Below are 21076 nucleotides of genomic sequence, written 5' to 3'. Positions count from 1 at the left end.
TCCAAGATGAACTCTATATAATCCAAAACTAAAGCATGTATTTTATATTGATTGGTGGTGTAGTGGCAAAAGGCATCAAATTTGAATTGGATTTTGCTGGAGTCGATCGTTCGATTCTCGCTTTTGCCACATTATAGATGTTGAACTTAGCAAATTTTCTGTGTCAATGTCACGTGTTTTGTCCGGGGGTGGGAGACGAAGGACCTGCCAGATCGACTAAAATAAATCGAATTTCTCTAGTCTCTGAGAATGGGACACCTGATAATCCCACATTGCCGGCCCTGTTAGGCTGAATTTTGCTCGCCGCCCCTTTGTCAAAAAAATGATGGTTTCGCGGGGGGACTTAGAGCCTTCTTGAGCCTCAGAGCCTCAGACCCCCGACTCTAACACGTCATGGCGCTCGGGCAGGCCTCGTGATCGATGTCGGTGTGCCTTAATCCACCGATGCCCGCCTCCCGCCCGTTTCCCGCCCTCTCAGGGCATCCCATGTAGTAGTTTCGGCAGTTTTTAACGATATAAAGTCATTTTATGATTTCCATGCATAGTAATTATATACAGAGCCATAAAACAAGTATATTATGTGGTAGAGGCTTAGGAAAATCAGTAGATTTGTGTCTAGTAAGTGATAGGAGTCTTATGCCCTTATGCCTGCATGAATGCAGCACCAGGGTTGACAGGTGCAAGGAGAGGGTGGTACGAAGAATGGGAGAGGCTGTCGTCGACGTTGGCAATGGGGAGCGAAGGTGTGGCTACAACAGATGCGCTGACGTTGGAGATGGGCATGGTGGGTGCCATAGATGGTACGGTGACGTTAGAGGTGGGTATGTCAGATACATTGGATGGCAGGCTGGCGTTGGAGTTGGGTGTGGTAGATACCATAGACAGCGAGCCAACGTTGGAAGCGGCAGTGGGCGTGGTGAGTGCAGTAGACGTTGTACTGACGTTGGAAGCGTGCTGAGAGCTGTTTTCAGGAAGGGAGGGGCTCTCGTCATCACCCGATTCATCGGTGTCAGAGAGCGTGGCGTGACTCCTGAACGTAGCAGCTGGTGGTAGCTGGGACGTTACCACTTTCATGCTACGCTTCTTGGCTGGCTTGGTTGAGCTTGCAGCAGGCTTCGAGCTGCTCTTCCCTTTTGATTTGTCACTGTCCTGAGCAGCGCATTTCCTCTTCTTCTGTACCAGACTCTCCGTGCCCTCAGTGGCCACTCCTTTCCGCTTCTTTCCACGTCCTCCAACCTTCGTCACCTGTTTCGCAACCGCAGATGTCTCGGAGGCGGAGACACCCTGCTCCACGCTCCCCGTATCCTCCTCGCTATCAGTCTCAACAACCTCTGCACTCCCTTTTTCTACCCCTGTCATTTTCTTCTTTCTTGCTTTCCCCTTCTGCTTCTTTCCGCTCTTCTCCTCTCGAAGTTGGTTCCGTTCCAATCATTCCCGAAAGAGGCGTTGGTCTTCGTTGATTTCAGAATTCGAGAGGCCAACCCAGTAACATTCGTCAGTTGAGAGTCGCCGATGAAGGACTCTGACGTCGTCCATGCTCGTGGATGCTGTAGGGGCTGATAATTTTCGGCACTGGTGCAAGGCCAGCTGGAACTGGGATGTCATCGTTCTGAACTTCGGGGTCTTCCATGAATGGCCATCCAATGAGCCGCACTCCGCGGGTATGGACTAACGTGCGACGATAGTTGTCGCCATAGCACATTTGTTGCTTGAAGTCCTTGAGCGTCGTTTCTGTAGAGCGCCATAGCAGTCAGAGATGTGTAAGTTTCTGTGGGGACGAAGACGACTTACGCAGTAAGCTGGTTAGCATTCCAACGCATTCCTGTCGCCATTGTTGTGAGGTTCTCCTCTGAGTACCTAGGAAAAAGGACGTTCATGTCAACATACATAATGCTGGTCTTGCATTGATCAATAGCGTCAACCCTTACCTTTGCCTTGAGAATACACCCAGAGTTCGAATTGCGACATCAATGACCATGGCTCGATTCCCAATTGCCATCGAAAAAATGACTGAACGTCGTCATCTGTCGTACCCCATGCTGGCTGAGAGGGGCAATCCTCGCTACCCTTTGTGAGATAAAGAAACGCACGTATACCGGTATGCTTGTGTAGCAGAATAAGCTGTAGATTCATAGGTATTGGCGATACACTATAGCAAAAACTGAGATGAAAGACGTACCTCTTCCATGCACTTATCAAAGACATGTTGCACGTCATGGGAGATCGACAGGTTGGCAGTTCGAACCCCCACCCTTTTCACTGCTCGATCCTCGTCCAGCTCCTGCTTGAGCCTGGCCATGGCTCCAGGATCATCTTTGAGATTTTTGTACTTGGGGTCATTCGCCATGATGTGGTTGAGCTCATCGAGGTCTTTGCGCTGCCCTTGTATACGCCCTGTTGGTAGGGTTGAGTTGTAGAATGGCTAAAGTCAAAAGAAATTTACCGCCGTTCTCCTGCTTGGTTACAAAATGTAGAAGTGCATTGTGGGAGGAGGTGGCACGGTTCCTATTCAACTTCGACGCGCACCATGCTACTTCGAAAGCCTCTTCTGGCTTTTTGTTGTGACTGCCGGTGATTTCTCGAAGTTTGTCCTGGAAGGCTTCGAGTGCCTCTGCAACCTCGCTATGAAAATCCTTTCGTTTCTGCTTATTCAAAGCGAGATTTGCAGCTCGGGCGGCTTTCTCAGCTGCGGTCAACTCTCTCCTGTATCTCTTTTCTCGCGGTCCCTGAGTCCGGTTCGCTGTAGGGTGTTCGACGCGTGTTCGACGCGGCTCTGCGGGGGGGAGGTACTGGGGTGGCGGTGGAGACGGAGAAGGCGGAACTGCGTTCAAAGGTGAAGGTACTGTCTGAAGGGAGGGGGGGGGTGAAGGTGGTGAGGGAGACGGAGGTGGAGGAAACTCGTTAATGAACGTGAGTGCAGCATCGTTGGTCGGAGCTGGAGAAGACGAAGGTGGAGCAACACCTGACGATAGCTGAGTCCCCTCCAGTTCGTTAGCGAGACCTGCGCAGCTGTTGATGAGGTCCCAGTCCATGTCTTGGAAGGTCTTCTGCCACCCCTCGGTATCCCAGTTTTGAAGGTCTTCAACGTTCGTGGACGATTTGCATTCGGAGCTGGGGTTGGAGAATGGGAGCTGGTAGGATGAAAAGTGCTGTGTGGTGAACTGAGGTGTAGATTGTTGGGCGCCGATGGAATGAACAGCAAGGCTGGCGTTGGTACTCGAAGTATACAAGCCATGACTACCTGGATAGGCTGTTGAGGGCGTTTGATGGTTGGGATGCGAATTTTTCTGAGAAAAATCTGGAATAAAATTGTCGAACGCCATAACGCGGACTGAAAGACAAATCAACAAAATAATAACGGCCAGCACTTTATCAGAATACCGTCAAATACATACCAACAGAATAACGCGTTATAGGACGCGTCGTGTAGGTCCATGGTGGGATCGTATAGAGGCATGAATAATCACGTGAGTTGAATTTCTGTTGATCGGCAGATGGGCGCTCATCTTCCAACTTTGCTTCCTTCTCCCACCGTTGTCTGCTCGTAAGTTCCCATAATTCATTCTATAATTGAATACTAACACTACGACCGCATTATCACAGATGACTGCAGGACAGAAAGGCAAAAATCGAGCATTGAATGCCGACGGTGAGGTGCCAAATTGCCCTGCCGTCCCGATTTTTTTGACAGCAAAGAAAATCAGAGGATATTTTTGAAAGCCACTCACTGGGAGATATATTAGACGGTGCGAGCCTTCACTTCTTTCAAGGTCACAAGATGGAGTTCCCTCATTCCCAGTTCAGAGATAGATCGAGGCAACGACCATGAAAGGCGAGGTAGGTGCTTCCCCTTCTGTTGATTCTTTGCATTAAATTTTGAGCGCCAGTCAGGCTCATAAGTCATGCAGAGACACTTCTTGGTAAGCGTTGTCTTCGACTTTTACCTCCATTCCATCTCGTCCTAACATCTGACTGCTTTCTAGATGAAGATGACGCTGCAAGAACCACTGGTCGCACCCTCAAGACCGTGATTATCGAAGACTCGAGGTACTATTTTCATCCGGCAATCAAGTGACTGCGTTTATCCAGGATATTTACACGCCGAATAGCTCAGAATCAGAGGAGGTAGAATCGGAAAGGGAGATGGAGTCGGGGGGGTTCAGAGAGCGGGCAAACAGCTTCCATCACGATGGCGACCAGGTGTGCAACCCAATCGTTCCAAGTACACAAAGCCTTCTAATGCAGTTGAACATTACAGGCGTTGAATCAAGCCACATCAAGTACACGTTGAACACTGGAGCTTCGTCACTCGGATCCCCCTGCTTATCAGATTCAGGTTCAACCTACAGCCTCAAGCTCCGCCCCGGCTTTGTCAACACCTATCCTCAGCTTAGCTGCTGCAACGTCACCACCTGGTACCCCTTCTGAGCGAAAAGCGTTTGTAGTCTACCGAGGAGCTCGACCTGGCGCCTTTCAACGCTTGTAAGTGTTCTTACTTTTTGTTGGAGAATCCAAAGCCCTAACGTCAATCACCAAAGCTACCAGATTCATCCAGACGATCGCTTACCAGGTGGCGTTTTCAAAAGCTTTCCAAGTCTTGAACTCGCTCGCGAAGTTTATCAACAAGCATTTCGAACAGGGGTCATTGACGCCCTGAACGATGAGCCACTAGATGGCAACTCACCCCAGTTCTACGTCGTGTCACAAGGCGTTCACCCTGCCATGTATCCAAACCCGTGAGTTAATTTCTGCCCTTTCTAATATCCCGTACTCATCCTGCAACTCAGCATTCCAGCCATGAGAGATGGATTAGGATGGCGTGGTGGGGCTCTCTACATCTTCCACAGCCGCCTAAAGGCTGAAACATTCTTCTTGAGAGAGCTGAACGCAGGTCGAACCCGACAATGGACGCTGAGTTTGTAGTATTGGAATTTATGTACCGTTGTCTCTGTGTATGGTTTTTCAATAGTCCTATGGCAATGAAAAATGTACAAAGTCCGATGCCCGAGAACGCCGACCTTTCTCTGAACCTCGTGCCCGCCACACTTCGCCTTCTTTGTGTTTCCAACTCAACCTCAGTTTGTCGGATGTTCGTCAGATGTTTGTCGTACAGAAGGCCCGTGTATTCACTGAGGAGTAATAATCGCAGAAATTTTTTTGAGATGTCAACTGGCACTTGTAGGAAAGTGACAAATATGATCATGGTGATGCTCTTGGAGTTCTAGTTATACGCTCGACATATGTTTTCAACATGAATCATCATAAAAATTCGGAAATAAGGTCCTCCCACATGTTTGTAAGACATGTTTCGAAACGGTGGTAATCGGGTGACATTCAATTTTTGACGCGACACCATGTTACATTCGATCATCGATGCTACATTCGATGCAAATTCTGCCGAAGTTGTACTCTTTGATCTTCGTCAAGAAACTTGTTCAAGTTGGTAAAGTAGTGTATATATAACATATTTTGACTATCCACCTGATGCTGTATTGGAACGTCAAGCACATATCTAGAGTAGGTCACACTACTAAGCACTAGCCAGAGTTCACTGAGCCTCACAGTTATATCCATTGTCACCAACATATAGAAGAGGTTGCAAAATGAACAACGTTTTGAGAGCAGTACAGACACACAAGAAATGTATATAGGTGCAGATGTACTATACTGCACTGTGGTACTGACGAACTTCATCTAGAGTTACAAACATGTTTACCATCTTTGCCCAACGACCCTTCCTCTCTGCATATACTTCTTGAATACAGGCGGGGTCTTGAGCCCGTAATTCAACCTCTGTCCTATTTCCGTACTCCAACCATCTGAAAATCCCTCCTGCACTATATTGCGTGACTGAATACCGCGTCTCACCAGGTTGTATAGGGGTGTTATGGTGACGAAGAATGGCGGACGGAAGAAGAAGCGTACAGCCGGAAGGAAACTCGATGATGACCTTGAGATCTGGGAGGACCAGGTGGCCACCTTTGGTGTGGTCGAACTTGCCTGCAGCAGTAATTGCGCACATGCTATGCGGGCAGTTTTTAGCATTGGTGTGCTCGCAAGTGCAGACCTGAGGGCCGAAGTTGAACGTAATGGACGCAAACTGGCTTCGTTCGAAGTTCGGTTCAAATCGTTCGACAGAGGCGCCAAGTTTCTTCATAGCATCCAAATAGTACTTGTAATTCTTGAATGACCAGCACGCAAACCCAGCTAAAGTGAGCGGTCAGCTAATGGAATAAAGTAAGAGAGTTGACGCAGTCACCGTCTTGCACAGATGCTACTCGCTGGATGCAAGGCTCGGCGATGAGCTCTTGCATGACGCCCGCATATTTTCCACCTGTGTGCATAGGCTGCTTCTGGCCCTGACCCATGGACCATCCGCAAGCAGCTGCAGGAAAGCCCTCTCCACAAAGATGGTTGGTGTCGGCTGGGCCTAGCGTCATCTTGGTGGATCGAGCCCTTTCCAAGAGCTCTGCGACTTTCTCGACGTCGTCGTCGTACATTTTGTCCTGTATCTTCTTGAGTCCAACGACAATAAGGCGCTGGGCCTTATCGACAATTGAAAGAGCGCGGCTAGTGGTGGCTGGGTCAGACGGTAGGGAATGAGTGGGCAAGGAATGCAAATGCACCTGCCGTCCCACTTCAAATAAGTCCAACCCGGTTGGGATCTGAACCACTCAACGTCACGAACTGCCCCTCTCTCAACTGTAAGGTCCTTGCCAATGTATCCCCCTGTTGCGGCTGGTAGTGTAAAGGCATCCACGTTGCTCGGAACAGCGATGCACGTCTGAATCGCCGGTGCATTGCGACCGTGAAGGTGACCCTCGCTACCAATCAGGCGAGCACGCTTCTTACTTCGCTTCCTGTGCCGGTGGCCGTTGTGTGCTGCCTCAGTCTTCTCGACGAAGGGTCGTTTTTTGTTGACGTTGTGTGTGGCGGGTAGGTCTGGAGCTGAGGACATTGCTGTTTCGTCGAAGGCTTCGATGGGGTCGTCAGGGGCCTGGCTTTCGCGCTCAACCGCCTGTTGAAGCAGTGTTTCGAGTGCAGGGCAGGAGTCGCTTATTGTGAAGACTTCCGGGTCAAATGCCGCAAGGGTTTGCGTGTCAAGGTCCTCTTTGCCACTGAATTCCACATAGCTTTTACCATTCCGAAGCTGCAAGGTTTTGTCAGACTTGGTTGCGAGAATAGTGGCATACATACTTGGCGCGATGGGCGTATCTGTTGTTCTAGTGAAGAATGAAGGGGCGGTCAGCTCAGGTATGGTAGCCAAGCTCTTGTCTCCCTAACACGTTTGCATACCTCTTTAACCCGAGCTGCCTCGTTCCCTTGGACCCGGGAGCGATTCCGTTTGAAACGAGACAGCTCAGATTAAAAAAAAAAATACAAGGTGTTGAGGAGACAAGAGAAATTAAGAAGCTCACCGTTGGACATTGAAGTTGGAATCAACAGAGACGCGCCTGTGACACACACCTGGACGCGTCTGTGACCCCATCGTCACACCACAGAAACCTCGATGGTCAGGCCACAAAAGAAGGGCAGCAGCAGCTCTCGCAAAATTCGACACATTTCAGGCATCAGCTCAGTCGCTGGTCATCTGCACAGTTCCCGCGTTTACAAGCCGAAGGAGATTCAAAGTATCCGAAAGAATGCTCGTGTTGACCTCTCTGAACCTTCCCAACTTGACGACCCAGACCTCATGGATACACGCGGAGATGAAGGAGGTCCATGGGTAGACATTGATTTTGTGGAAGGCGTGTTGCAGGGCAATTCTACTGTTGAGACGAGTCATCAAGGTGGGGAACTTGATGACCTCGTGGTTGAGTTGGAAGAAAACATGTACGGTAACAAGTAAGTGCGTTCGTTCTGCTCTGCGAGGAACCATTTACTTAAATATCTTAGAAAACGAAGAGACTGGAGGACTCGCCGTGACAGGGTTGAGAAGCGTACGGCTGCATTCAAACCCCAGCTCGAATCCATGGCCAACACCTACATGACCTGGAGTTACGGCCTCAAAAGCCTAGGAGCTGACCCTGGAGACATTGAAGAGTGTAGCCTCCCTTACCTGGACGTGACATTGGTTGATGTCTTTGGTACGTTCTCCATCTCTCTTTCTTATAGAAACATCTGACGTTTTATAGCCGTTCGAAAAGGGCGAATTTACATCGATGGGGCATTGGATGCCAGCATAGGTGCTGCATTTATTCGCCAGGGCTTTGTCCCCTGCTCTCCACTTAATCCCAGCGTCGCCATATCCACTCGCACGTTCGAATTCCTTGTACCTGTTTCGTTACATTGTCCCAAGCTATCAGCACACACGTTTGTCAAGGGACTTGCTGCCATTCACGGGACTGTATATCGACCGTACCTCTATCAACAGTTCCTTATCGCTATCGACCTCTACCACGACTTGACGCGCGTTGTTGAACGCCGCGTCAAGATTGCCCTCGGCCATGCTTCAAGAGATTGGCAGTTGAAGAACGCCTGCCCTTGCTGCATGTACGAACTCGAGGGTGAAAAGCAGCTCCGCTATAGGATGCTTTTTGCCATGGATGGTAACAACTCGTTGAAGCGAATGAAGCGGCTTGCAGGCAGTTGGGACGAGGACGGTGAGAAGGTAACTGGCTCAGGGCCATCAATAGAACGGAAGGACTCGCAAGTGATTTTGGATGACCAATACCTGAGCCGTGAGGAAGTGGACAAATGGGCTCGGGAGAATTGGGGGGTCTGGGAGGAAGTCAAGGAAGAGGAGAATCTCTGCGAGCAGAGATGGCGGAACATGAACGAGGGTAACACTGCGAGGTCATGGTCTATGTACGAGGAGACGGGAATCTTCATTGCGCTATGTCGACATAGCTTCGTCCTGGTCATTGCTGATATGGTCGAGAGCGGGGAAATGTATGTACTATGACTTCCTCTCGACTTTCACTTAAACTGACCAGCTCTCAGGTTCAAGTACCCTTTAGCTGTGGTCCATCGCCTGCTCACTGAGCTCGGTGAATGCCTTGGTGGAGGGTACGACATTGGGTGCAAGTTTGGGTCCACGCTATGCCTTAGCCCACTTGGTAGACTGGCCAAGGAGCAACGTTACAAGAGCCTCGTCCCCATATTTCACGGACATGGGCACAATCGACTTTGTCAGACCGAGAATCTGGGTACCTATGTGGAGGGCGTGGGGAAGGAAGATCTGGAGGCCTGCGAGAGATTTTTCTCTCGTTCAAATGACTTAGCGAGCTCCGTTTGCCATGCAAGTTCCTTCCATCGCCACCAAACCATTTCTGCATACATACGCCATACCGACGACTTTGAGACCTTTCAGAGACTGAGCAAGTTTTTGGTCGACAAATTTATGCAAGCAGCCCAGATACTCAAGACTGAGGATGCCGTGAAGAAGTCGCTGGAGGTTCTGGGGGTCACGTCCTTCAGAGACGTAGAACTTTGGCTCAACGAGGAGAAGACCTACTTGGCATCCTTGAAGAAGGAGCCAGAAGATGAAACGATACGAATGGACTATTTCCGGGCCTTACGCAAGTACTATAAAGCACTGTACGTGGCTGCCCTCTCTGTCTGTGTTATCTGCTAATATGCTATATAGGGAGGCCGTGAAGAGCATCTCGCTAGTTTGGGTAACGTCCACAGACCAGCTGCCAGAACGAAGTGGGAAGGCGACGGAGCTAGACAAGCAGCGTCGACGGATGGTTGAGGACGTCGACACAGCAAGAAACAACGTGGTTGCATTGGAGAGGCGTATGGGCATATCGCCGGAAGCTCGTTGGACGTCAGACTCAACTGACTGGAAGGAGGCTGAGACTTTGGTGAAACGAGCAACCTATCAACGTTGCCTCGACAAGCTAGAAAGTCTCATCGTTGCCCGCTTGTTTGAGTTGACACGGATGAATAGATCCCATACAGGTGCGCCAGTCCTGGACTTTCTTACCTACTCCAGCTAACAAACACAACTCAGGCTACAATCTTCGTTCACACATTGGCAAGGCAATAAAAGCCCGTTCACAGGCCATCAAGACAGCTCTCAACAACTTCAACGAAGCCGCTGCTGCTCTCTTCCCCGACCGAGCAGCTCTGGAATGGGATGAAGTCGTAAAATACGCCTTCCTTGCTGACTTCGACCTCCTCAGAGAAACTCGGCTTGATATTCGAGAGAAACCATGGGCAACTCCAGGAGGGCGAGCCGCTTTGGACGGGTACTACCAGCTGCAATGAGCTCGAGAGGAAATTGATCGCGTTCAAGTCGAGGTCCGCCGACTAATGACCTTCATGCAAGATGAGCAGACTTACCTGGCAGCAAAATTCAAGGCATACGAAGCCAATAACCCTCTCCTCGCCCACCAAATCCTTCGTCATGCCGAAAGGCGTGGACGTGCCTTTGAAATGCATCGTGATCGTCTCCAGAAGCTGCAGAAGTTTCCCGGCTTCATCCCCACCGCGTTGACACCAGGCCAGGCCGTTCAGACAGTTGAGGAGCGCTGCCAGGGTAGCATAGTAGTGGGACAGGACCCTGAGCTACCAACGCCAGTCTCTGGAGCTCATGGACAGGTTGATCTAGGCACTGAGTCTGAGGAAGAGGAGGAGAAGGAAGAGTCTGATGATGAGCTGCTGAGCAGCACTCTGGAGGCTGTACTTGCTCTCACAGACTGAATTCCCTTGTATTTTCATGTAGTGTTTTCTATATATTATGTACAGTAACCGTTCCAATAAAAAACATGCAGATAAAGGAACTCGTATTAAAAGGGTATTGAGAGGGCGGGAAACGGGCGGGAGGCGGGCGTCGGTGGATTAAGGCACACCGACATCGATCACGAGGCCTGCCCGAGCGCCATGACGTGTTAGAGTTGGGGTCTAAGGCTCTGAGGCTCAAGAAGGCTCTAAGTCCCCCCGCGAAACCATCATTTTTTTGACAAAGGGGCGGCAAGCAAAATTCAGCCTAACAGGGCCGGCAATGTGGGATTATCAGGTGGAATGGGATAATAAGTTATTGTATTCAAGTATTACAGGGCATTATTTACAAAAAAATTCTGCAGAATCATCTGTCTAACTTCGAGGAACTAGCCTTGCATCGACCGAACGGGGAGCTGGAACGTTTTTACACTGGCACAAGCGTGCGAAAATAGCATGTGACCCGCCAAATCTGAGGGTGCGTGTGGCTACAATCTTTGCGAGGCGTCATCGATTTGTAACCCGTAAGTGTACGACTCGATATTCACAAGTGTATTTGAACTTGTTTACCGGTAAAACCGAAACTTTAGGGCAGGTTAGCTCGTATTGCTCGCGGTGATTTTGATGAGATTCTTCTTTCCGTTTAACATGTTCTTCCCAACTCAAGTCACCATATATCGTAATTACGGTTTCGAGTCTCGTCCGTCTCTGATCTTTTCAACGAAGTGCAGGTTCGGAGCTGGGGGGTGAGTTGAAGTCTCCACCTACGACGAACAATGGATAGCTGAACAGTCGTCACTCTTCCGCATAGCTTTCATGGGCGGGATGCCTTCTATCGGGGTTACCGAATAATTCAAGCTGGAAAAAAGCCCAGTTGAGGCACTTCGATCCGCGATGCCGTGAAAGAGGTATTGAATCCGTGTGGTGGCGGCCGTAGAAGCGTTAACCTCTGGCTCTAGTTCTCGCCCTATTTATTGTCATCGTAGTCCAATGGAACTTGGAAGACCAAATCTGTTGATGGGCCAGGTAAGTTCCTCGATCCCTCGTCATCCGATTTGTTACTTACCTGTATACCTGATCAAATTCATTGAAAGGCGCAGATGAATCTCAATCTCATTCATCGTCGTCAAATCTAACTCGACTGCTTCGATCAAGGAAAACGACCGAACCCCTAGCCATTTGCAGTAGACGGTTCAAATGAAAAAGTTGACATCGGAAGGGTGCCGGAGTGTTGTTACGAGTGTGAAAAAGATAGAGGCAGGATGGACCGGAACGAAAGACGGTATGGAGAGGAGAAGTGTGTGTACCGTAGTGGCCCCCGGATAGAATGGTTTAACCTCATTTGACCTCATCTCTCGCTCACTTGGATCAGGATATAAGTGCGATATATTTCTCGGGTAGACACTGCCGTTGATATCCTTCCAACTCACCCTTCAAGTCCGAACGAGTCCTCTGGAAGTTGATTGCGGCGAGGGAAAGCCATGTGTCTTCATTCGACAGTTCCGTCGATTGGTTAATATGCTCAAATACACAATGTACAGGGCTCGAAGTTATAAACCAACAGATACGAGCCTCTTATACACATATGTACTATCGAATTTCCAATTGGCTTATACGCTTCTTGTTCCCCATGCCCTTTCTTGCCGGATAAGCCCATAGTGGTAAAGAGAAAGTGAGATTTGGTACCCTAGTACGACCTCCTGACTTAAATCGGCTTGAATATATCCTTTCCTAGCTATGATACTATTCCTTAGACTTGTGATTTCCGCCGCACGCGAGGGTCACCTAGGGATAGCATCTCATGAGCAATTTTGGATTGACCGTCGAGAATTCAAATCTCTCACCTTTGACTAGAATTGGATACCCATTATCACTGGCAAACTGTTGACCATCCAAGTCATAGTCATTCAAACGAAGATACTCTTGAACTGCCTTATACTCCCACTCTGTCCATATTGACCTGAAATATGCCTTTACCTTCAGGCTTGGGAGTCCATACCACTCCCACTCCTCTTCTGCAATCTCCGTCCTGCCGCTACGGTCAAACGACCAGTAAAACGGTCGATCTTTCATTGGCCAACGAAGGCAGGGCATATTGTTCATCCATTCGGGGGGGAGAGGCGGGACATGTAGGTATTTCGGTGGATCACAACTTGACGGATCAGACGTGAAGGTCCCTGTGAGTTCAAAGCCAAGGTCATCAACAAAGACTAAAATGTGATTCATGTTAGCAGTGAGGGGATAGCTGGATATGCGAATTTCATACCTAAATTATGGAAATCAACGGTATGGTCTTTGTAGAAGGGGAACGACTGCACGAGGTAGGCAGTCCGAAGTCGCTGGCAGTCTTCTGGGGGTAATCGTAATGAGAACTGGACATCCATGTCCCATTCGTCGTTATTCTTCAGGAAAGTGAGGTCAACTAGTGAAGGGACTATGAAAGGGTCAGAATTGGAAAACGGCTCTGAAAGAAGCGTACCTGATTGTGAATACTTGGGAACAATGTCGGGAGTACCAAATATGCGATGTTCACAGGACCACACCGGAGACGAGGCGGAAGAAAAGTAAGCGAGGATTCCGGATTTTGTGCGATCAAGAACGGTGCCAAATGTTAGAATGTCGTGGTGGTGGACTTTGGCAGCTCTGCGGTGGTGTCCAAATGATGAAACTATTTGTAGGTAGTCTGGAATAGTACGGATGATCTCGTTTGAATCGAGCGGTGGGCTGCAGTCGCGTGGAAGTGGCAATCGATCAAAGAGGTACAGTCGAGATTCGCCTTTTTTTGAGGGTGCCAAGGTTATGATGTCGTACTGGAACGAACGGGTCCTCAGATTAAACATCCACCCAGATACGGTCGAAAGCTAAATGAAGTTTCTAGATAGCAAGGGAGGTTATTGAAGAGAGCTTACCGGAACCGACATCTTCTGCAAAGTTCCATCTTCTTGCACGTCCAAGATTGTGTTATACTAAACACGAGATGAGTTGAGATAGACATTCTCATCAAGGCAGATATTCGCACATATCTGTAGACCAGGTAGGACCCTACGATTGGTGCTTCCGAGTATCGCCTTATAATTGTCTGCCTATCGACGGCCTCTAGATGCAAATCAGTGTTTACCATGTGAAGACACTAACAGAACGCACCATCGTGGTATACCAACGTGGGTATCGTTGACCGACCCACTGCAAGGAGTTGTGGAAGCCAGTCTCGACTTCAACCGAATAAGGAGACCTGCCCAGAGTAAGTGATAGAAATCAGAGCTCACCGTCGAGACAGCAATTTCATAAAGTGGCTCCAATACCTGGTCCAATACATCATGATCAGGTCCAGCGTCTTCGTTAACGAGTAAGTCTTACCGTCCAGATCTTCTCAATATCTCCCGCATTCTCGGGATCAAGGGAAACGACCGTAAACCGTCGATCTCCAAACCCAGGAACGATTTCCGCGCTTTGTGCCGTTTTCCGAATCTTCACAACACTTCTCATCCTGTTACGAAATGGGTTCGTGGACTTTGATTTGACCGACACACAAAGTGTCTCTGAGGACACTTCGCGTAGGATGAATATGTCGCACATGTCTATCCGTCTGAGCCTTTGTCCGCCACGCTGGTACTTCATGTAAGCCACAAGGAGAATGATTCATGGCCGGACGTCTACGCACCAAAGTAAGCCATTGATCGTCCCTTCGAAAACTAGACGCTCCCGGTTCAGCTTCCATACTTGTTGAACGATTGTAGAAGTTGTTGGTGACTGCATTTGCATGTGTGAAGAACGGGTTTCCAGAGAAGTGTATATTGGATGAGTCCTCGAAAAAATGACTTGAAGACATTCAAATTTCTGCGCAAGGTTTAAGATGATGGGAAGAGGAACAGATGGAAACATTTAGGTAACGCACTGCCTGTGTTTAATCATGCTGTCAATCATCCGGGGGACGTAGAGCTTGACGTGTGACGCCTGATAACCACATATGCTCCTGGCCTGAAACTTCAAACTACCCGTATCCCCTTCCTTGCCCATCGATTCAGGTGACCTTCAACTTCGAGGCGAGCTTTTTCAGGCGTCTTCTTGCTTTCTTGGAAACCTTCAGCTTTATGATTGCTGGAAGGGAGAAGAACGTTCATCGTTGCATAGACGGTCGTGGTCCGGAAACAAGTGGCAATGACCGGGCGGAACGCGCACCCAGGTCCACCGGCCGCCTTCCGATGCTTGGCAACTCTTGTGAGCATTGTGCGAATGTCCAGGGGATGAAAGTACCGATTTTTTGTAGCCTAAGCCTATGACCAGAAATGGCTGGAGCGTTGTTCACGGTAAAAACTGAAACTTTAGGGCAGGCTGGTTCGCGTTGCAACGCTGTCACAGGTGACTTGCCCTCCTTTCCACGAGATGCTATATCCACCTCCACCTACGAACAAGCCGACACTCTCTAAACGGCATACCGTATACGATTTGTTCAACTCACCCTGGTCGGAAACAACTTGAATCCTTCAGAAACGGTTTTGAGGCGTTTTCCTGTCAAAATCAGGAACCCGTTTTTGGAATCTTTACTTGCGATTCATGTTGGGAAGAACAGAAGTAGGAACCTTCGTCCGTGATCATGAGACTACTTAATTCGATATCTCCGCTTTATCCCATGCCCTTTCTTGCTTTCCCTTTGCGAGATCTTGCAGACTCAGCTGTCTCCACACCTCACGGACAGCGATTCCAAGGCTCTCGTCCTGCTTATTATTGAGAACAACGTTTCATTCGTCGCCACGAAGTACGTTAAACTTCAACTATTCGTTTCACCACCCCTCATCCTATCCCCCTTTCAGAGTTACACCAATCCGAACCCGCATGGTTCAATCTCGAAGCCGGAGTCTCCAAAGCGATTTCCATCATCCGGGAAGCCGCTACGAATAGCGTTCAAACGATTGGGCTCCCAGAAGCGTACATTTTAGGTTACCCAACGCGATTATTTTCGGAACCTTGGAATCCTGTGTTTCTCAAGGATTTCTTTAATGCGTGTTTGGATCTGGAGGGCTGTTAGGGACGCTGGGATTTGGTGAGTTTGTCTTCTACTCTGCGGTTTTGGTCGGCAATTCATGGTTTGATAGGGTATGCTTGAGCTTGGTCGAATGGGATGGAGAGAGCATGCACGCTGCACAGAGTATCGTCGATCCGAGAGGGAAGGTTGTTTGACAAAGGAACCTCAAGTCATGAAGGTACGATCGGGCGATGGCCCAGGTATGTTCGTCAAATCGATTTGATTTTTCTAATAACGATCAATCTGATAGGTGATTCCCTGAAGACGGCAGTACCGGGTACCGAGGGCGCAACATCGGATGCTTGTGTCCGTCCTCCAAACCGTCTCCTTGCCGTCGTTGTTTCCTCTAACCTCATCATCGATGCTTTCCAGGGAACACCTCTAGCCCCTCCTCCGCTTCCACCTTTACTCCCACGGGGTCCAAATCCACATCGCCTCTTGGCCATTCAACGTTGACGCCGAATGCATCGCGGTCAATGGAGTACCCACACAATTTGCGAGTGATTTCCAAGTGACAGCGACAAGGTTTGCGGCTATGGAAGGTCGATGTTTGTCATTTCAAGTACGCAGATACGCCGGAGAATACGGGTTTGTGTGGGTGGGTTACCTCTTTGTTCGAAGGCGAGAGGTACTGACAATTGTTATAGAATCGAGGGAATATCACTCAACCCGATAGTCAGTTCGAGAGTTTCTCATCATACCACACCTACGTATTGTGCTCATCACCGCACGCTTTAGAAAGGAGGCGGTTTCGCAGCGATGTATGGACCTGACGGGAAGCAACGAGAGGAGAGGATTTTGACTGCTGATATTGACCTAGACGATCCGCTTGTGGCGAAGTTGAGTGTGGATCCTGTTGGGCATTGGTATGTCGCCGCTCTTCCGTCCGTTTTTCATTTCATCTGACCAAAAAAATAGCTTCCGACCGGATTTCATCTCCCACCCCAGCTGTAAATCGGAATCCGCTGGTGAAAGAGAGCGGGAAAAGGAATGAAGAATATAGGTTACTTCTTTAACTCGGGTCGTTAGGAGACTGTTCTCGGGCGTCGTTTCACTACGATGCATTCACAGCATTGTTGCTCCATGACTTGCCGACAATATGACATACCCATACATTGCTCCCGAACACATGTACAGGGACTCGCATAATACGAGAATGGGGCTGTTGAGATGTGGATTTGGGAGTCTCACGCCTGATGATGTTGCTTTCAATTCGCGTCGCACAGTGAAGTGTTCATGGAAGGTCTTCGAAGGTCAAATCCCTTTATCAAAATTCATTCAACAGCGTTCTAAGTAAGGGAAAGAGCAGATGTCGGTGCAAAGTTTGAACAGAACATCCAAAGGCACCTCTTTGACGATTCGGTCGACCAGACTCAGACTGTGCCACTTGCTTTGCGGACTGTTTGCCTTCTTCAACCGGTGCACTGGCAGTCTGGGTTTGGGTATCTTCTGGGGAAGGAGAAAGAGTCGCGTTAATATGGAATTCAATTATCCCAGGGAATTGCGAGTGACGGGTACTTACTAGAACAAGAACAAGCTATGAGCTGACTACGCGACTTTGGTTACTAGACCAAGGCCGGCACGGAAATTACACTCAAGTCTCCAGTTTTGTTGTTTATCTCACCGCTCAAACGCCCCTGAGTGGTTGACAGCATGAATGCACGAGCACAGGCAATCGATGAACGTGTTACAGGACTCGTTTTTTCCTCATGTCCTTTTCCCTCTCGCCATCATCTTTAACTTTGGAAACGATGTCTTCAGGTCACTTTTTCGAGAGAGCGTCCCACATGCAATTCTATGGGGGCCAGTCATTTACGAACGCAAATAACATCATCAACAACAAGCTTATGACCCGGCCCTTTGTGCCGAGTTTTTTTGCATGTTTATACACCTGCTTACTTGCGCTCTGTAGGAGTTCTGCAGGTAGTGAACAGCATGAATCACCCATGGGGGGAAAGTTTGTGTCCCTTGGCCCACTGTATTCATATCACATGACCTGTTCTGTGAACATCCTGTGTCAGAGGCGTAATTACACCTGTCCTACCCGTTACCCATGGAAAAAAGTATGGTGGGTATGGGACTTGTACAGGGTGACTAATCCATTCCAGCCCCATCCCATGCACAGGAAAACCCACCAACCCGTGCTGTTCCAACTTCCCTATCTGCAGGTATGGCCATGCTCTATCCCATTTTACAGGTACAAACCCATGGGGAAAGTATTCTGTGCCAAATCAGTACATGTTGTATAGTGGGTGACATAAATAGCAGGTGGAGGACTTGTACTGTGTACAGAACTTTGTACAGGGTGGCCTACCCCATTCCCTCCCTGTCCCATGCACAGAAAAACCTGTAACCTGTGGAAAAACAGTACAGTTAGAGAAGGGGAGAGGAGACAGTGAGAGATGACAAATTATTACCAAAAAAGTGTGTGGGAATATAAAAGTTACATCTCATAACAGTTGAAGTATAGATGCATGTCAGATAACAGTAGGAATAAATAAACAGGAACATGAAAAATACTATGTTACTGTAGCTCAAAGGGAGGGGACATTGTCGTGCACGCAGGAAATTTCGATCTCCGCTTTAATTTACCCCGGTCCTGTCGCATAGATCATTTTTTGGAGATAATCGCTGATAATCGCTGATAATCAGGTCTCTTTGTCCCATTATATATAGGATTACAACTATCCAGCACGCACGGAACACGAACCTGGATCGTCGAGTTCTCAGAGGGACGACCAATGGCTGACTTTGGTGCGTAGACGTAAAGCCATGAGTCGGAATTATCGTTGCGGCTTACATGTAGCACTAGCGTGGTGGACAAAGGCTCAGACGGATAGACATGTGCGATATACTCATCCTGCGCAAAGTGTCCTCGGAGACATTTTGTGTGTCGGTCAAATTGAAGTCCACGAACCCATTCCGAAACAGGATGAAACATGTTCTGAAGATCCAGAAAAGGACCCAAAGCGCGGAAATTGTTCCTGGGTTTGGAGATAGACGGTTTACGGTCATTTCACTTGAACCCGAGAATGAGAAAGATGTCGAGAAGATATGGACGGTAAATCTCGGTGGTTAACAGAGACGCCGAGGTTGACATTCGGCCAGGTTTTAGAGCCATTTTATGAAACTGCTCTCGCTCAGCGGTGAACACTAATCTGTCTCTACCTTTGGCTACGTTTCTTATTTTTTCAAGTCGAGTATGGCTCACACAACTCTTTGGAGTGGGTCGGTCAATGACACCAACACTGATATACCACGATGGTGCGTTTTGCTACTGTCTTTACATTAGTAGATGCTGATTTGCGTCCAGAGGTCGTCAATGGGCAGACTATCATGGACCAATACAAGAGTACACCGATTGTATCGACCTACCTGCTCTGCAGATTTGTGCGGATGTTCACCTTGTTGATAATCTGTCTCAGCTCACCTCGTGTCTAGCTCAATTCATTTAGCGACGTGCAGGATGATGGGACTATGCGAAAGTTGACAATTCCGGTAAGCTCTCTGTGATGTTACCTGCAGTCTAATGGAAGCTTCATTCAGCTTTCGACCGGATTTCGCGACTGGACGTTCAATCTGAGGACTGGTTCATTCCAGTATGATGTCATAAACACGGCACTCTCTGGCGGTTCTCCAGGCAGCTACCTAGATCGACCTCGCCCACTTCCACCCGATTGTAATCCACCGCTTGCTTCCAACGAGATCCTCCGCGCTGTTCCAGACTTCTTGCGGATTGTGTCAACATTTACAGGAATGAGCGGACAGAATTTCCGCCTCCTAACCTTTGGTACTGTTATTGATGTCACAAAACCCGGAATCCTCGCATACTTTCCTTACATCTCGTCCCCTGTATGGTCCTGTCGATCTGTATTCAATACTCCCGACATCCTTGCCAAGTATTCGAAATCAGGTGAACCCTATTCCAGAGTCATTTTCCAATTCTAACCTTTTTACAGTCCCTTCGCTAGTTGATCTCACTTTCGTGAAGAATAAGAATAAATGGGAATTGGCTATTCAGTTTTCATTACGACTACCGGAGGAGCGACTCCAGGCTGCCTTCCTCGCGCAGTCATTTCCCTTTTACAAAGATCATGCCAAGCATTTGGGTATGAAATTGGCACAACTACGTGGTCTGCACTATTAATATGCATCATATTTTTAGTCTTTGTTGATGGCCTTGACTTTTCACTCACTGGGACCTTCACCTCTGACCCGTCAAGTTGCGATCCACCCAAATACCTGCATGTACCGCCTCTTTCCCCCAAATGGATCAACAATATACCCTGCCTTCGCTTCCAGTCATCAAAAACCCGATTGTTTTACTGGTCCCTTGACCGTAGTGGGAGGATGGAGATTGCAGAAGAGGACTGGAAGAAGTATGGAGTTCCAAACCTGAAAGTATGGTCATTTTATGGGTCAAGATGGGAAGAACGGGACTACAAGGCAGTGCAGGAGTATCTTCATCTTAAGAAGTATGACTTGGGTGGTCAACAGTTTGCCAATGATCATGGGTATCCAATTCTAGTCAAAGGTAAGAGACATGAATTCTCGTATCAGACATTGCTCCTGAGATTTGCCCCCAGGTGACCCTCACATCCAACCGAAATCCAAAACCCAAGCAGTGGTATCACGCCTAGGAGAGAAGGCGGCGGCGCCCAACATGTGCAAGCCAATTAAAGGTCAGGAAGTTATTCTGAGCGCATTATTGGTAACCGCTCACACTCTTCTTTACCACTGCAGACTCATTCGGAAAGAAATGGAAGGGTAAACAGTTGAAAGCGGACGAATCAAATTCGCAGATCAATGTCCAAGCGGGTCGCATCGGACAAGCATCCATAGTTGAGGATTCGGATTAATATTACATACGCGTATTGGAGCTCATGGTAATTGTTTAATTTATATGACTCTCTCGCCGCAACCCAGTGAGATAAATCATAATCCCGTTGATTCGTTCTGTAAAAACATCCTTTTTGCCGTAAACGTTCGAATTCCATACATAAATGTTCTTTTCGTTCCGGATGCATCTGCCTCCTTATCTCAGAAACGACCCGCTGATGCCAACTTTCTCACTGCTTCCATCTGGCACCGATAACGATGTTCCCCTTGAGTCATCCGTGGAAGCAGTCAGAGGAGAGGTTGGTCATTTGTCTTGCGAGCAGCCAATGCCACCGATGATGACGATGTCCAGGTTCTAAATCTTCGACTGCGCATTTTCAAGGAGTGTGTATCCGTTCAGGTATACAAGTCAGCGATAGGTGGGATGACGAGGCATCGAGGAACTTAACCTTAGCCCATTACCTGCACAAAATGTCGACTCCGAACGGTAGATGGCGATACATATTCAAGATTCGGATGGCAGCAGGTAATCCGGAGTGGATATGG

General features: G+C 48.5%; 11 protein-coding genes across 11 annotated transcripts; 7 read left to right on the top strand and 4 right to left on the bottom strand.

The window, feature by feature from the left end:
• Nucleotides 1-642: 642 nt before the first annotated feature.
• E1B28_010555 (uncharacterized protein) lies at nucleotides 643-1359 on the bottom strand (the record flags this gene model as incomplete). The annotated part of the gene is made up of 1 exon (XM_043155527.1): nucleotides 643-1359. One exon carries the CDS (start codon nucleotides 1357-1359, stop codon nucleotides 643-645), a length of 717 nt encoding a protein of 238 aa, XP_043007996.1.
• A 136-nt stretch (nucleotides 1360-1495) lies between these two features.
• On the bottom strand, nucleotides 1496-3323 carry E1B28_010554 (uncharacterized protein; the record flags this gene model as incomplete). Its single annotated transcript, XM_043155526.1, has 5 exons — nucleotides 1496-1731; nucleotides 1792-1857; nucleotides 1929-2121; nucleotides 2180-2394; nucleotides 2444-3323. The coding sequence occupies 5 exons, from the start codon at nucleotides 3321-3323 to the stop codon at nucleotides 1496-1498; spliced, it is 1590 nt and encodes a 529-aa protein (XP_043007995.1).
• A 502-nt stretch (nucleotides 3324-3825) lies between these two features.
• On the top strand, nucleotides 3826-4923 carry E1B28_010553 (uncharacterized protein; the record flags this gene model as incomplete). Its single annotated transcript, XM_043155525.1, has 7 exons — nucleotides 3826-3841; nucleotides 3909-3920; nucleotides 3984-4047; nucleotides 4110-4200; nucleotides 4337-4482; nucleotides 4539-4736; nucleotides 4788-4923. 7 exons carry the CDS (start codon nucleotides 3826-3828, stop codon nucleotides 4921-4923), a joined length of 663 nt encoding a protein of 220 aa, XP_043007994.1.
• A 739-nt stretch (nucleotides 4924-5662) lies between these two features.
• E1B28_010552 (uncharacterized protein) lies at nucleotides 5663-7195 on the bottom strand (the record flags this gene model as incomplete). Its single annotated transcript, XM_043155524.1, has 3 exons — nucleotides 5663-6207; nucleotides 6260-6570; nucleotides 6627-7195. 3 exons carry the CDS (start codon nucleotides 7193-7195, stop codon nucleotides 5663-5665), a joined length of 1425 nt encoding a protein of 474 aa, XP_043007993.1.
• Nucleotides 7196-7510: 315 nt separating this feature from the next.
• On the top strand, nucleotides 7511-10215 carry E1B28_010551 (uncharacterized protein; the record flags this gene model as incomplete). Its single annotated transcript, XM_043155523.1, has 6 exons — nucleotides 7511-7845; nucleotides 7897-8087; nucleotides 8136-8892; nucleotides 8944-9540; nucleotides 9590-9906; nucleotides 9959-10215. The coding sequence occupies 6 exons, from the start codon at nucleotides 7511-7513 to the stop codon at nucleotides 10213-10215; spliced, it is 2454 nt and encodes an 817-aa protein (XP_043007992.1).
• A 54-nt stretch (nucleotides 10216-10269) lies between these two features.
• On the top strand, nucleotides 10270-10650 carry E1B28_010550 (uncharacterized protein; the record flags this gene model as incomplete). The annotated part of the gene is made up of 1 exon (XM_043155522.1): nucleotides 10270-10650. One exon carries the CDS (start codon nucleotides 10270-10272, stop codon nucleotides 10648-10650), a length of 381 nt encoding a protein of 126 aa, XP_043007991.1.
• A 1768-nt stretch (nucleotides 10651-12418) lies between these two features.
• Nucleotides 12419-14054, bottom strand: E1B28_010549 (uncharacterized protein; the record flags this gene model as incomplete). Its single annotated transcript, XM_043155521.1, has 9 exons — nucleotides 12419-12453; nucleotides 12513-12878; nucleotides 12935-13102; nucleotides 13148-13529; nucleotides 13578-13634; nucleotides 13688-13764; nucleotides 13813-13880; nucleotides 13935-13970; nucleotides 14026-14054. The coding sequence occupies 9 exons, from the start codon at nucleotides 14052-14054 to the stop codon at nucleotides 12419-12421; spliced, it is 1218 nt and encodes a 405-aa protein (XP_043007990.1).
• Nucleotides 14055-15863: 1809 nt separating this feature from the next.
• E1B28_010548 (uncharacterized protein) lies at nucleotides 15864-16147 on the top strand (the record flags this gene model as incomplete). Its single annotated transcript, XM_043155520.1, has 2 exons — nucleotides 15864-15891; nucleotides 15942-16147. 2 exons carry the CDS (start codon nucleotides 15864-15866, stop codon nucleotides 16145-16147), a joined length of 234 nt encoding a protein of 77 aa, XP_043007989.1.
• Nucleotides 16148-16226: 79 nt separating this feature from the next.
• Nucleotides 16227-16685, top strand: E1B28_010547 (uncharacterized protein; the record flags this gene model as incomplete). The annotated part of the gene is made up of 4 exons (XM_043155519.1): nucleotides 16227-16285; nucleotides 16339-16366; nucleotides 16430-16557; nucleotides 16610-16685. 4 exons carry the CDS (start codon nucleotides 16227-16229, stop codon nucleotides 16683-16685), a joined length of 291 nt encoding a protein of 96 aa, XP_043007988.1.
• A 105-nt stretch (nucleotides 16686-16790) lies between these two features.
• E1B28_010546 (uncharacterized protein) lies at nucleotides 16791-17167 on the top strand (the record flags this gene model as incomplete). Its single annotated transcript, XM_043155518.1, has 2 exons — nucleotides 16791-16944; nucleotides 17001-17167. The coding sequence occupies 2 exons, from the start codon at nucleotides 16791-16793 to the stop codon at nucleotides 17165-17167; spliced, it is 321 nt and encodes a 106-aa protein (XP_043007987.1).
• A 1456-nt stretch (nucleotides 17168-18623) lies between these two features.
• On the top strand, nucleotides 18624-20550 carry E1B28_010545 (uncharacterized protein; the record flags this gene model as incomplete). Its single annotated transcript, XM_043155517.1, has 10 exons — nucleotides 18624-18752; nucleotides 18800-18837; nucleotides 18888-18955; nucleotides 19005-19081; nucleotides 19133-19189; nucleotides 19238-19604; nucleotides 19651-19800; nucleotides 19857-20225; nucleotides 20278-20373; nucleotides 20435-20550. The coding sequence occupies 10 exons, from the start codon at nucleotides 18624-18626 to the stop codon at nucleotides 20548-20550; spliced, it is 1467 nt and encodes a 488-aa protein (XP_043007986.1).
• Between the last annotated feature and the right edge of the window lie 526 nt (nucleotides 20551-21076).

The sequence above is a fragment of the Marasmius oreades genome, chromosome 6, assembly GCF_018924745.1.
Source record: "Marasmius oreades isolate 03SP1 chromosome 6, whole genome shotgun sequence".
Classification (NCBI taxonomy): domain Eukaryota; kingdom Fungi; phylum Basidiomycota; class Agaricomycetes; order Agaricales; family Marasmiaceae; genus Marasmius; species Marasmius oreades.
Note: the sequence above shows the minus strand (reverse complement) of the source record. Positions and strands in the feature narration are given on the sequence as shown.